The sequence below is a fragment of the Pteropus medius genome, unplaced genomic scaffold (assembly GCF_902729225.1).
Source record: "Pteropus medius unplaced genomic scaffold, Ma_sr-lr_union100, whole genome shotgun sequence".
Taxonomy (NCBI): domain Eukaryota; kingdom Metazoa; phylum Chordata; class Mammalia; order Chiroptera; family Pteropodidae; genus Pteropus; species Pteropus medius.
In genome coordinates, this window is record NW_024345601.1 from 3,211,310 (window position 1) to 3,224,616 (window position 13,307).

Sequence of the window (13,307 nt, forward strand, 5' to 3'; positions counted from 1 at the left end):
GGCTGTTCACAGGTTCTACAAGAAATGGTGGAGGATTGGAGAAAGCTTTCTAGTCTGCATTGGGAATACTGTCCCACGGGAGCATTGGTATTGGGTCTGGGACATATCCATGCAAAGTAAAAGCATCGCTTTAATAAAATAATAATTAATAACTACCACAGAGCCTTTGTCCTTCAGAGAGGGCAGAACTAAAACGTTCCCAGGTCATCACCTACCTATGACAGATGTGAACAGCTCTGGGGCCGAACTGCCCGCTGCCATGAACGTGGCCCCAGCCACATCTTCACTGAGGTGCAGGCGCTACAGAGGAGCAAGGACAAAGCACAGGTGAGTCGAATTCCCCCCTGGGGACCCTGTGACTCCTAGGTCCCAAGCTTAGTCCTTCCTCCTCCTCTTCCTCCTCCTTCCAGAGCTCGCCCACTCCTGCCCAATCCCCAGGCTGGGCCACAGCTCCTCTCACTGTCTTCCTTGAGGGGCAGGATCAGGGAGAGGGCTGTATGTCCACTCAAGTTCAAGGTTCTTGACAAGATCTAGGGTTTCTCAACCCAAATGACTCCTGGGGCTGTGCAGATAACATGGAATAGTGGAGTGTGTGGTGTCAGGCACAGTGGGCATTCACCACCTTTCTCAAGTCAGCACCACTCAGTTTCCTCTGAGTTGCCAAATATTCTTATTTTTTAATTAAATTTATTGGAGTGACATTGGTTAATAATAGCATTATATAAGTTTCAGGTATATATCTTTATAATACAACATCCGTATACTCTATTGTGTGCCTACCCCCCAAAGTCCAGTTTCCTTTTGTCCAAATATCCTTATTTTTTAAGAGCTGCCAAAATCCACATTTTTATGCAAAATATCCTGATTTTTTTTCCATACCATGCTGATCTCAGGCTAAATTATTCTCTTGGTAACCAGCCTGTGAGCCTTGATTCTAAGAGGCTATAAAGGCTTTGGGAGTTGGGGAAGGTCACCCCCTGAAACCCACTGCCCATCCTCAATGTAGTCTTGAAACCCTGGGGTAGGGAGAGTGAGTGTGAGTAGAGAGTGACAGGGCATCAGCCCTACCAAGATGTTCTACACACGAACTCTCCAGGTCATTCTGTTTGTTGATCCAAAGATAATTTGCAAGAAGACAGGACGAATACATATTAGAGGCTGGTTAGCATGTTTAGCTTTTCTTCTTTCGGTCATGACTCAGAAAGTAAGCTGCTAGCTGTCAATAAATAGCCAGTTCTCCTGGCGTCCCAGCTACGAGATCCTGGTCTTGAGTGATATTGTCCTTCTTCTCAATGGCACCAGCAGTTGCACTTCCTTGCTTGGCCATGCAGGGGCAGCATGGCCTCATCATAGGCCACTGGCTCCACTGACCAGCAATAGGCTGCTGCAGGAGCCCTGATGGAGCATTTTGATCTGGAATCCTAGGGTTCCCTCACTCTCGACTGAACAGCTAAACTTCTCGCAGAGTTCTGTGGAGACCTTAAGAAGGAGGTGCTGACACCTCAAGCTGAAAGGTGTGGTTGTGAGGGCATCCTGGCAACTGTCTCACCAGGAGAAGGGAGTCTGTGGGAAGGTCACCTATGGCAGAGCTCACACTGCTTGGGTGGTTCGCCAAGACTTGCCACTTGCTATGAGCTATGAGCCTTGCACTGCCAAGTCCTCTTCAGCTCGGGCTCCATATGGGGCATTAGTAGAGTCCACACCTTGGGATCATCTCCAGTTCCTTCTCCTTCACCCATTCAGTTTGCTTCTTCCTCTATATCTTCTTACATGCCTTCCTCTTTCATCCCTAATTTACTTTGGCTCTGGCAACATCTCACCAGATGCTTAGAATCACCAACCGGGGGTCTTTCTGCAACTGGACTCCTTCCATCTACCAGATAATAGTTGTCAAAAGCCTTCCCAGCTCCCACCTGAGCACTGAATAACTCCTAACACCCCAGCCTGGCATTCCTCAGGCTTCCTGCAAGCCCCGGGTTCCCCTGCTCAGTTCTAGGGCTCAGAGTCTTCTGCCCAAATACCATTCCTTGAAATGCATTGCCCCTGAGACCCTCCCTCCAAGGGCTGTTCCAGTCCTGCCCCTGCATGAGTCCTTCCTTGATTCCCTGGATGAATCAATCTCTACCTTCTCTTTTCTCTCTCTGCACTTCCCAATTTCCTGGCATTTCATCCAGCCCCTTGTGTATATCACTTGAGAGCTGCTGTGCACCCTACAGCAAGGACCAGTTTGTGTTTCTTCTTGTCTCCCACCCAAGGGAGGTTCTATGGATTTCCTCAGTTGAGTAGAACACATTCTGACAATTGTATGTACATTTCTAGAACCGGGTCTTTGCTATTTAAAAAAAAGTTGTGTGGAAAAGAGAGAGAGAGTAGTTTGCTGAAGAATAAAGTACCAAGCAGTGGCATTTTAGAGATCACAAATGACCCCACTTACAGGGGCTTTGGTGCTTTCTCCTCTTCCACATAAGGCTCCCTGTTCTTAGGTTAAATCTCTTTGGACAAAAGGACTTCAGCATCTGCCCACTGTCCATCTCAGATACCACCTCACTCCTTCCTCCTCGTTCTTCCACTTATAAAGCAACCCACTCCTGAGGCCTCTCTAGGGTTACTATGCAATCATTCTCTTTTATTAAGTATACAAAACTAACGGACTTTCAGAATATAGAAGAAACTGCTTAAGTTAGTAGTTCTTAAAGTGTGGTTTCAGACCAGCAGCTTTAGCAGCACCTGGGGACTTATTAGAAATGCAACTTCTGTCCCCTGCTGGCCCCCAAGATCTAATGAATCAGACACTTGCAGGGAGGGGAGGGAGTAAATGCAGAGAGGACAAAGTTTGAGGACAACATAGAGAAACTTGAGTTCCAGATGGGAGGTGTGTCTGGAAGAGATCCCTTCTGGAAAGGGATTCTGAATTAAAAATAAAATAGAAAGCTTCCACATAAAGAAAACTAAATCTCAAAACAGACAAAGATAAAAGAGGCAAGAGAATGAAAGAGTTCTAGATATGCTGAATATTTTCTGATGAAAGGGATTTAACTTAGTATTCAGCCTGGCATCACTGGGCTGATTTCGAACAGAGTCCCTTTCCTGGTCTCTGTGGCCAATTCTTTCATCTTCTTGCCTTTCAGCCCTCTGCTTGGAGCATTTCTGTACATATGCAGAGAGAAAGGGTAATAGAGACATGTGGCTGAAGATTTCTCACTCTACAAGAACTCCACAAATCACCAAAGGAGAGTTACAGGAGCAAAAGGGAATGGAGGAAAGGAAGATGGAGAAAGTGATAGGGAGAAAGGAAGAGCAGGATTTAAAAGAGGAACGAAAATTAGAAGCAGAACACAAATAGCACCATGAGTTTTGGCCAAATAGAGCAAGGAGAGCTGGGTTTGTGGGTTAAAGCCTGACTATGGGTGTCCTGAAATTCTAAGAAGATTGATGGAGCTTTTGTGCTAATATCGCCCCTCACTCTGGAGCATGCTGAGGCCTGGCATTCCCATCCTAGGTTGCATGGAGGGCTCCCCAGGACCTTGGTGGAGATGGCTAGAGCAGTAGTGCCCAGCTCAGACATGCTGAGAATCAAGGCACGTACCTCACAGATCTTTTCCAAAGAGGGGACGAAGAAGTCATCACACACAATGGCCAGCGCGTAGAACATGTACATGGCCTGGAAGAGAGGAGAGGAGAAGGGATTAAATTGGAGAAGGGATTAACTCAGGGTCAGAGCAGAGCCACAGGCTGAGGGTCTGGCCACACACTGTTTTCATAACATCCTCTGTCATTACAAATTCAACATCTTACTCAGAGTAAGAACAAAGTCTTTGCAATGCCTAAGAGGTAGTATGTGATCTCACCTCTCTTCTCTGACCTTATGGCCTACCACTCTCTTCCTAGTCCACCTTTTTGTTCCACAAACATTCCATGGATGCCCACCTCATAGTCTTTGCACTTGCTGTTTCCGCTGTCAGGAACACATTCTCCCCAGATCACCTTGGCTCACTCTGTCATGCTTCAGGTCCCTGGTTCAATGTCAACCTAAGCAAGAGGCCTTGGACTCTCCTTCCTCTCATTTCCCCCTATCCTCCTATTCTGCTTCGTTTTTCTTGACATATTATGTGTGAAATTAATTTGTTTGTTGTCTGTTTTCTCTACTAGAGGTCCATGTGGTTATGAACTGTATCTAACTCATTTATCCCCAGTACTCAGTGCAGGGCTGGGAACATAATAAGTACTCAATAAATACATGTGCAGTGAAGGAATAAATAAATGAATACTTCCAAGTGAGTTTCCCTCTCTTCTTTTCTGCAAGGCAGCCTTTGCATTCTTGCTTCCACATCTTTCGTCAACTATGGCCAGGATATCCCCTGGAATTCTATTTTTTGGTCATAAATCACCTCTTCACCTTATTCAATTTCGTATTTCCTTCATAACTAATGAAATTTTATTTGAATTTCATTGTTGGTTGGCCACACAGCATCCATCCTCCAGTCCTTCTAATAGGACCCCAGTTTCATTCAAATATCCATAATACCCCACCTTTTCCTCCACGAGTAGTAATCCCTAGTGATGTCTCTTGGTTCAGGGGTGGGCACATGACCTAGACTGTCCTAATCAATGGCAGGAAAGGCTGTATAGTCCTTGCCAGAGGGAGCTATTTTGCACCCTCAAGTGCTGGTTGTGGACAAGGAGGCTGGGAGCCCTGATTGCCGTTAGTAGCCATATTGAAGAAAATCAGATTAGGGGTGAAGTTGACCCTCAATCAACTTAATGTCATCACTGAGCCATTGATCATGTGGTGCTAGAGCCCACCCTGCCTCTGGACTTCATAACATATCATACTGGCAAACAGACCAGTTCGATTTGGAGTTTCCCTGTTACTTGCAGCCCAAAGCATCTAATGGATGTGGTTGCTCATCCTTCAAGTTCCAGCATCCTCTTTCATTTTTCATCATCTCTTTCACTTTTTCACCATGTAGTATCTTTTCTTTTTGAGAATTGCTCCATGGGAAAGGCCTTCAGTTACACACTGCCTACTTCCCTCACTACAGGGAGCAGGCATATGACTCAGGCTAGCCACCAGAATATCTCCATCCCTTCACACAGTGGTGGGTAGGCAAAAGGTCTGCAAGGGGCCAAGCAGGGATTAACAAAGAATCTGGGAGAAAGAAGTTCTCTTCTTATGAAATATAAATACCACCTGAGTATGGAGCTACTGGAGGCAGCTGCCACAGAGAGAGAACTTGCCTGAGAATGCAGCTCACACAGTAAGAAGCTGAACCAAGAGAAGGGACAGGAATACACACACACACACACACACACACACACACACACACACACACACATACACACACAGTGATGCCCAATGACCCATGTGAACTCTGGACCCAGCTCAGTCTGAAACCAAAGTATACTTTCCAATTTTATGAGCCAATAATACACCTTTTATACTTAAACTGATTTGAGTTGAGTTTCTATCACTTACAACTGTCCTTTATGAAGCCTTATGTAGCAAGCCAAGCATGAAATGGTCTCTGGCCTTTGACTTGGGTGGCACACTAATTTAGACATCACCCCCCTTATAAATTTATTTTCTTTTTTCACATGTACGTGCTTCGTCTCTTCAACTAGATTGTAAGATTCTGAAGTACATTATAACACTTGATTCTGTGAAAATATTAGACAAGTGCACAAAAACATATGCATCAGGAATATTCTTTCCAAAATGCTGACTATACTATATTATCAAAACCTAAATAAATATACCGTTGGGGATAAGTTATATAAAATATAATTCATGATTCAATAAAATACTGTTAAAAGGGATTATGTAAATCAATATTTAGTGACAAGGAAAGGCATTTACATTACATTGCTAAATGAAAGGTGTTAAAAAAGGTGTATGCAATCTCTTTTTTGTTAAATTATCTCTGTATAAGAATGCATACATATATACACTTAAATAAGTGTATCTGCATATGAGAGTTTGTAAGGCCTTAAATCAAAGTAGTTTCTCCCTTGGTTAGTGTGACTCCACCTGTATTTTATAATTCCTATTCATATTTTCTGATTCGTCAACCTTAAATTTTCATTTCTTGTGTGATTTTTGTAGGTGGTGGGAGATTGAAGAGGTAGCAACTCTGTCTTACACTTTTCTACTCTCAAGGAGCCTGGCACACGAGAAATCTTAAAAATAACTTTCTATTTATTAGTCTGTTCATAATCTGTATAAAATTATTTGCATGTGAGGTGTTTTATTTTTGAAAATGTCAATTAAAAAATTAATGCTATAGATGAGTCAGAATATACATTCCCAAATTATAGTAGACTCAAAGCCTCTTTTGTAGAATGACTTGGCTGATTCGATGATATGCAGGCTTTATCATGATCTTTGAAAGAACAGCCAAGTGCAGTCATTAGAATACAGAGTTGTACACTTGTGGATTAACCAAGATCTAAATAAGCTGTCCGTAGCTGACAAACTCAACTCACTGAAACAGTCAATGCTGCTTAGAAGTCCATCTCTCCAAGACTATGTTCCAATATTACATATTGATCCCATTTTGAGGCAAGAAGCTCCATCTGACACATTATAATATCAACGCTTGGACTGGGACAAGAAATGAACAGATCTTCTGTGGTTTCAAGGCTGATGGCTACTAAGAGCCACATTAGTTCCTGTGCACAAGGCAGCTTGAGTCAGGGATGCCCACTGTCAATCAGACACCTTGTGAAGGCACCTCTGGACACCTTGAGGGGCCTGTCAAGTGACGGGACTCCTTTCTACTTCCTGGCATCTGAAGGCAGTTCTGCCACTTTGCTTGCCAAAACGCTCTGCCATGTTACCCGCTGTAAATCAGATTTCCACCAGAAAAACAAACAAAACAGAACAAGATATTGATGAGGGGACAAATACCTTGTTCTGCTTGTTTTGGGGACTGTGCATGTGGTGGTGGTTTGGTGGGGGGAGAGGGGAGCTAAGGAAACTAATTTGGCTCAATTTTGCTATGAACCTAAAATTGTTCTAAAAAGAAGTCTACTACTATTAATAAAACAAACAAACAAACAAACAAAAACACAGAACCAAAACAAATGTACAAAGTCAAACTTTAATATGGAAAAAAAAAAGATGCTGAAAACTTACTGGTATTGCTGGTACCATCAAAACAACTGGCCCAAATATTTTAGAGAATGAAGCTTTTTTGCATTAATTTGACCATTCCTAGATTTCCAAAGGATATAATATTATTGATGATGATGATAATAAGAATGATAATAACGATAATAATATTAATAATATATGCCACAATTTGTTGGGCCAGGAATTCGGGCATGCTCTAGGTACCTTACAAAGACAATCTCACTTAATTCTCTCAACTCCTGTGAGAGGCATGGAGTTACTGGCCTCATTTCTCAGATCACTCAGCGAGTGTAGTAATTTATTCAAGGTCACATGGCTAGCAAATTGCAGGGCCTGCATTTGACCCTATAACTCTCTCCGAGTCTTCACACGGAGTCTAGCTGCCTCCCCACACAGAGGTCATTTCCGATTCACCACCCAATCACCACTTTCTATTTTCAGCTCACCTACAAATAAGCTGTCTTCCCTCATCACGCCAAGGGAGGGACAGTTTCAGAATCCCACCCATTCACTTTTGGGGGCAGCTGGTCAGAGCCATTGATGTTCTCTTCTTTTATATTATTATTATATTTTAATTTTATAAGTTTTATTTTGATTGCATACTCACATACAAACATGCCACTTACACAAATGTATGAATGTGCTCAACAGGACCCTGAGTAAACCCTAGCTACCTCTTTCTTTTTAGTGGTTCCCTATTTTCCTCTATAAACACTGCTGCAATGAAAATCTTTAAACATACATCCTTTTCCATTTCTAGGATAAATTTTGAGATCTGGAATTGTTGGGTGATGTTCTTTTAAAAATATTATTATTTTTACAAGGTGCACTACAAAATGTAAGACAGATTTGAAGTCTCAAGAATGCTTGAGCTGGCCCCACATTTGAGACATAAAAGAGCCACAAAATGATAGAGCTTAAAACTGGATCCTTAAGCTCTAAAATTCATGTGTGCCATAACGCACCCTGGAGTCTGAGCCCGTGGTGGCTATAGCAAACAGAATAAGCAAATGTGGGGCACGTTCTAGAAATGATGAGTGAGGGGTGTCTGGAGAAAAGAGGTGGGGGTCTATTTGAGCTTAAGCTCAAGGCTCATGACCACAGAGACTCTTGTTCCCTGAGAACTTACCAGGGGCCTTGGTGTGGGAATCTGTACTTTGGTGTGGATCATGTGCTGCCACATTTTGTGTTCGTTTACCTGACCTTCCTCCTCTGGAAGGGCAGCAGCTTGCACAGAACAAGGGCCCTGTTTATATGAGGTGAATGGATTACGAGATGGTGCTCACAGAGTAGCTGGTGTCACCTTTGGAAGCAGTCAAGGTAAATGACTGAGTAGCATTGACTGGCATAGCAGTTGCTGAATGAGAGGCAGTGGAGCCTTGGAGGAAGCCCAGGATGGGTTAGAGACCTTGCATCAAATCCTGGACTTGGTACTTCCAAGTTCGTGGCCTTAAGCAACTCTCCTTACTTTACTGAGCCTTCAACTTGAGACCAATTACACCATGCTCTCAAGTCAGCTTATGAGGCTGTAGTGGGGAGTAAATGGAAACAAATGAACTAAGGGGTTTGGACACAGCAAAGCACCTCACACAGCAACAATATCCTGAGCACGTGTGCCGGCTAGCCTGCTGGAGACATGGAGAACAGAGCCGAGTCACTCCTGTTGTCCTAGCTGAGGCTGTCAGGGATCAGTTGACAAGCAGCTAACCCCTAGACATGGGTGAGTCCAGCTGCGACTGGCCAAGTTCAATCTGGTTCAGCTGAACCCCAAAGACCTATGAGCTAAATTAGTGTCTAATGTACCACTGAGGTTTTGAGGCTATTAGTTACACAGCATTATTTTGGCAATAGGTAACAGATATAGCCAAGGTGATAAAAAGAGCCAGATTGAAAACAACAATAATGAGAAGTAACTTCTAAGAAAGCAGACTTTCTGTTATGGGTGACAATATACTTGGCTTTTCTAGTATCCCCGGAACTAGCCATGGCCATGTGATTCAGTTTTGACCAGTGAGAATAAGAGACAGATCCAACTAAAGTCATCCTTTCTTCCTGCCTAGAACTTGGGTGTGATGTCTGAAATGGCAGCAGCCATTGTATAACCATGAGACAAGAAGCATGAATATATACACCAACATGCTAACGGTGGCAGAACCCTGAGGATGCCATTCACCAGCTAGCTGATCTAATGCCAGAAACCATTTCTCTCAGTACTTCTTATTATGTGAAAAAATGAACGCTCTCTTTGCTTTCATCGTCATTAGTCAGGATTTCTGTACTTACAGTCACAGTCATGTTCCTTCCTAACTGATATGGGGCACCGAAGATTTTCAGTATACTGGGCAAAGGTGGTGAAGGAAATCAGAGAAGTCTTCACAGAGGAAGTGGCTATTGAACTGGTTTTGAAAGATAAATACTATCTCATCAGGCAATTGCAAAGGTTGACTGGGACTAATAGAGCTAGAGAACTTCAGCGAAAGTGGTTAAACTAAAAAATAGCTAAGGTAACAGGACATTATTGTGGCCTGTGGCTTAATGGAGGTGAACAGGCTTTAGATGAAATGTCGATATACAGAAGGGCTTCTGAATTGTGAGGGCAAATGTACCTGAACAGCATGACATTAACTCCGCTGTTTTATGTGGCATCTCCAGTCAGCGGTTTTCACAGACAATTTCCTTTTACTACATCATCTGCACTCGTGTTGCTCTGTCTTCAATTTCAATGAAGGTGGTGCCAAAGAAGCAATTCCTAGGGAAGATCTATAGAACTCTGGCCTTGGTGGAAATTGTTCTACTTCTCCCAGGGAATATGGCTTGAATAATAACCAGAAATAGTCTTTCTTACTCCTTCCTTGTCTTTTTCATAGTTTTAAGTGATCATATATGATTAGACTTAAAAGTTATTTCTTTTAAAGTAATTCTCACTCATTATGCACTCTGTATCTAACGATTCCACGATGCCATGATAAGACTGAATAACTGAACCACTCTCAGGTTCTGTAGTAACAGACATTGTTCTCCTGGAAGCACTCACCATCTCGAGTGACTACAGACACACACTGAGCTTCACAGCTGGGCTAGGGTTCTGAACAAGAGGTTGTGGTTGGGGGGTGGGTTGCAGGGAAGAGGAATGTGGCAGATGACTATGGGTTCCCCTGGTCTTACCATATTCTTCAGTCCTTTTAAATTCAGAGAGCCCCACTGTGTTTAAAATGTCAGAATCTGCCTCCATTTGTTTGAAGGTTTTTAATTTAACCTTCCACAAAGTAATCAAGAAGTGCTGGGGCATTACTTCCCTGGGAGTCCTCAAGCAATGACTGATGGGAACTGGTATATGAGTACCCAGCTTCCTTACCCCCTGAGTGGATAACTCTGTACTATCTCCCTGGGTCCCCACTGAATTAAGCTTCAGGTATCCACAGTGTTGCAAGCTCAATCACATACCCTTTTTTTTTTTTTTTGCAATTTTTCCTTCTTGGTCTCACTTCCTCCCTGCTACTGATGTTTCCCTCTACTGCAAAATGACCACTTACATTCCTTATCTTAGGGTCTCCTTCTGGGAGAGCCCAGATTGAAATAAGAGGGGAGTCAGTTAAGGAAGACTGTGGAGGAAATGCAAAACACTTTGAAATTGAGACGGGCCACTTGCAGAAACAACTGTTTTCCGAAAGTCTAGGAGAATTCTCTTAGTTCTCCCCCGCCCATGGTCATGGTGTCACTTCTAATTGAAATGTTTCTCTTATAGGGACTCAAATACTGAAGGAAATGAGTATGTTAATGAACCTGCTCATTAGCATTAATCCTATAATTATGTCATGAAACTAGTTTCATGATACCCATATGAGGCCTATGGCTGATCACTGTTCCTGGAGGTCACCACATTGGGTTTCTGTTTTGAAGCCTTGAGAATGAGAGATTTGCCATCTCTGGAGAAATAGTTCAGTGGGGGAAGAATGCTTCACTGGTTGACAGTTTATCTAGAAAATGAGAGTGATACTTGCTACTTCTCTCTCAATATTCACTAAAGGAAGGTTCTGGGGACAGGTTTATGTAGCTGGGTTGATGCCAAAGTGGGCCTCATTGTGTTCCGGGCATACATAGTCTCCACCGACCCTCACAACAGCTGCAGGACAGGTCACTGGGCTTAATCTAGCCTCATAGGTGGAACCAAGTTCAGTAACTTGCCTTGGATCACACAGCTAGTATATGGTAGAGGCAGGATTTGAACCCAGGTGACCTGCCTCCTGCGTCCATGCTCCTAACCATCACACCACACACCAGCTCAGGAAGAGGACTGTCTGCACTCTATTTAAAGAGCATCTACTCTCTGCTAGGCCCAGATCCCCATCTACAGAGATCTCCTGTGAGACTAGGGCCCTTGACCTGAGGTCTCTGAACCCTGAATACCTCAAGGAGTACTTAGAAAGACTTCAGAAGTTTGTTAATTTGTATGGGAATAAACTGCATCTTTGTTTTCACTAACCACTAAGCGGATTCAGCATTTCCTTCCACTATGAATAAACCACAGGAGTATTGGCAAGACTTGGGAATGTGTTCCCAATGTGTAGGGAGCCAAAGCTCCCCAAATTCAAAAGAGTGCATGGTTTATCTCAGGAGGCCTGCTTGCATAAAAAAGAAAAGGCTGGTTCTGTTGAATTTCAGGAAGAAGATTAAGTATAGTCGAAGGGCGTGTCAAAGGGCGTGTCAAAGGAAGTGTCAATTGCACCTGGATCTTCAGGATGTTACTTTTGTGTTGTTTTGGAATGCAAATAGAAACAGATTGTGTTTAAAAGGAGGTTAAGAATTAAACTCGAGGAGGCAGTGTGAGATCTGCTCTCCCTCCTGCACCCTGTCTGTCTTCTCTTTTTTCTCAGTCCCCGCTCCCCCATTCAGGTACCCGGTTTGACTTGGTCGGCTGGCTTCCGACAAAGTGGCGCCCGAACAGGGACCTGAAAACGGGGGAAAAAAGCAAGGACCCACCGCAAGACGAGTGCACTCGAGATTGGCCAAAGAAGCCGTGGGCGGTGAAGGTGAGTACGCAGGAGTTTTTGTAAATATAGAAACTGTAAGAGAAAATATAATGGGCCAAGGAAATAGTCGACTGCTATTTGTACATATGCTTAAGAATATGCTTAGAGTTAGAGGAGCTAAAGTAGCTCAGCAACAGTTAATGAAGTTTTTGCAATTTATAGAAGAAGTTTGTCCCTGGTTCCCTGAGGAAGGGACAATTGATTTAGAGACATGGTTAAGAGTGGGTAAAAAGTTACGGGATTACTATGATGACCACGGACCTACTAAGGTTCCGGCAGATACTTTTGGGCTTTGGACTTTCATTAGAGATTCTTTAGACCCTAGGCATGAAAGAGATCAGATTAAAGAACAAATGTCACCTGTACTTAAAACAGAAAGTGTTCATGAGTATGACGAATCTGAGGCTGCTGGGGTTGTGCCTTCTGCTCCTCCGATGCCTCCCCCTCCTTTCAACTCCATTTTTACTGATGAGGAGGAGGAGGAGGAGGCCGCTAGATATTATTCGCCTGATGAAAATTCAGCTCCACTTGTAGCTATTGGAGGCGTTGCCCAACCCGCAGTACCAGATAACATTCGTAGAGAAATAGATCAGCTTGAGCGCCAACTTAAGCAACTTACTGTGCAAATAAACGGGAAACAGGGAGGTCTGTTACAGAACTTTTCCGAGCAACCTCAGGCAGCGCAGGACTGGACCTCAGTTCCTCCACCTACGCAGTTTTAACCCCTGAAATGGGAATTCAAGCCCTACCTACAGGAGTGTGGGGGCCTCTCCCATCAGGAACATTAGGATTGCTGTTAGGAAAAAGTAGTACTACCATGCAAGGAATTATTGTTCATCCTGGCATAATCAATGCTGATTACACAGGAGAAATAAAAATTATGATTGGGTCCCCTTCTAAAATTTCTGCAATTCAAGCGGGACAACGAATAGCACAGCTTATTATCCTGCCAGCAAATCCAATTGGTCATGCTAAGAGTAGTAAACTAAGGGGTACACAAGGTTTTGGCTCATCTGATCTCTATTGGATCCAAGCTATTGGGCAAAAGAGACCCGAACTCAAATTAAAAATTAAAGGAAAAGAATTCATAGGGTTGCTAGATACAGGAGCTGATGTATCTGTTATAGCTCTGCAGCATTGGCCCC

General features: G+C 43.4%; 1 protein-coding gene across 2 annotated transcripts in view; it reads right to left on the reverse strand.

The window, feature by feature from the left end:
* The window catches only part of SLC24A3 (solute carrier family 24 member 3), a 458,625-nt gene that overhangs the window by 123,457 nt on the left and 321,861 nt on the right, over nucleotides 1-13,307 (reverse strand). For both annotated transcript variants that reach the window (XM_039874396.1, XM_039874397.1), the window contains exons 4-5: nucleotides 3,587-3,661; nucleotides 216-300 (exon numbers count right to left, since the gene is read on the reverse strand). In XM_039874396.1, coding sequence (XP_039730330.1) covers nucleotides 216-300; nucleotides 3,587-3,661 — 160 coding nt within the window. The remainder of the gene's footprint in view (nucleotides 1-215; nucleotides 301-3,586; nucleotides 3,662-13,307) is intronic.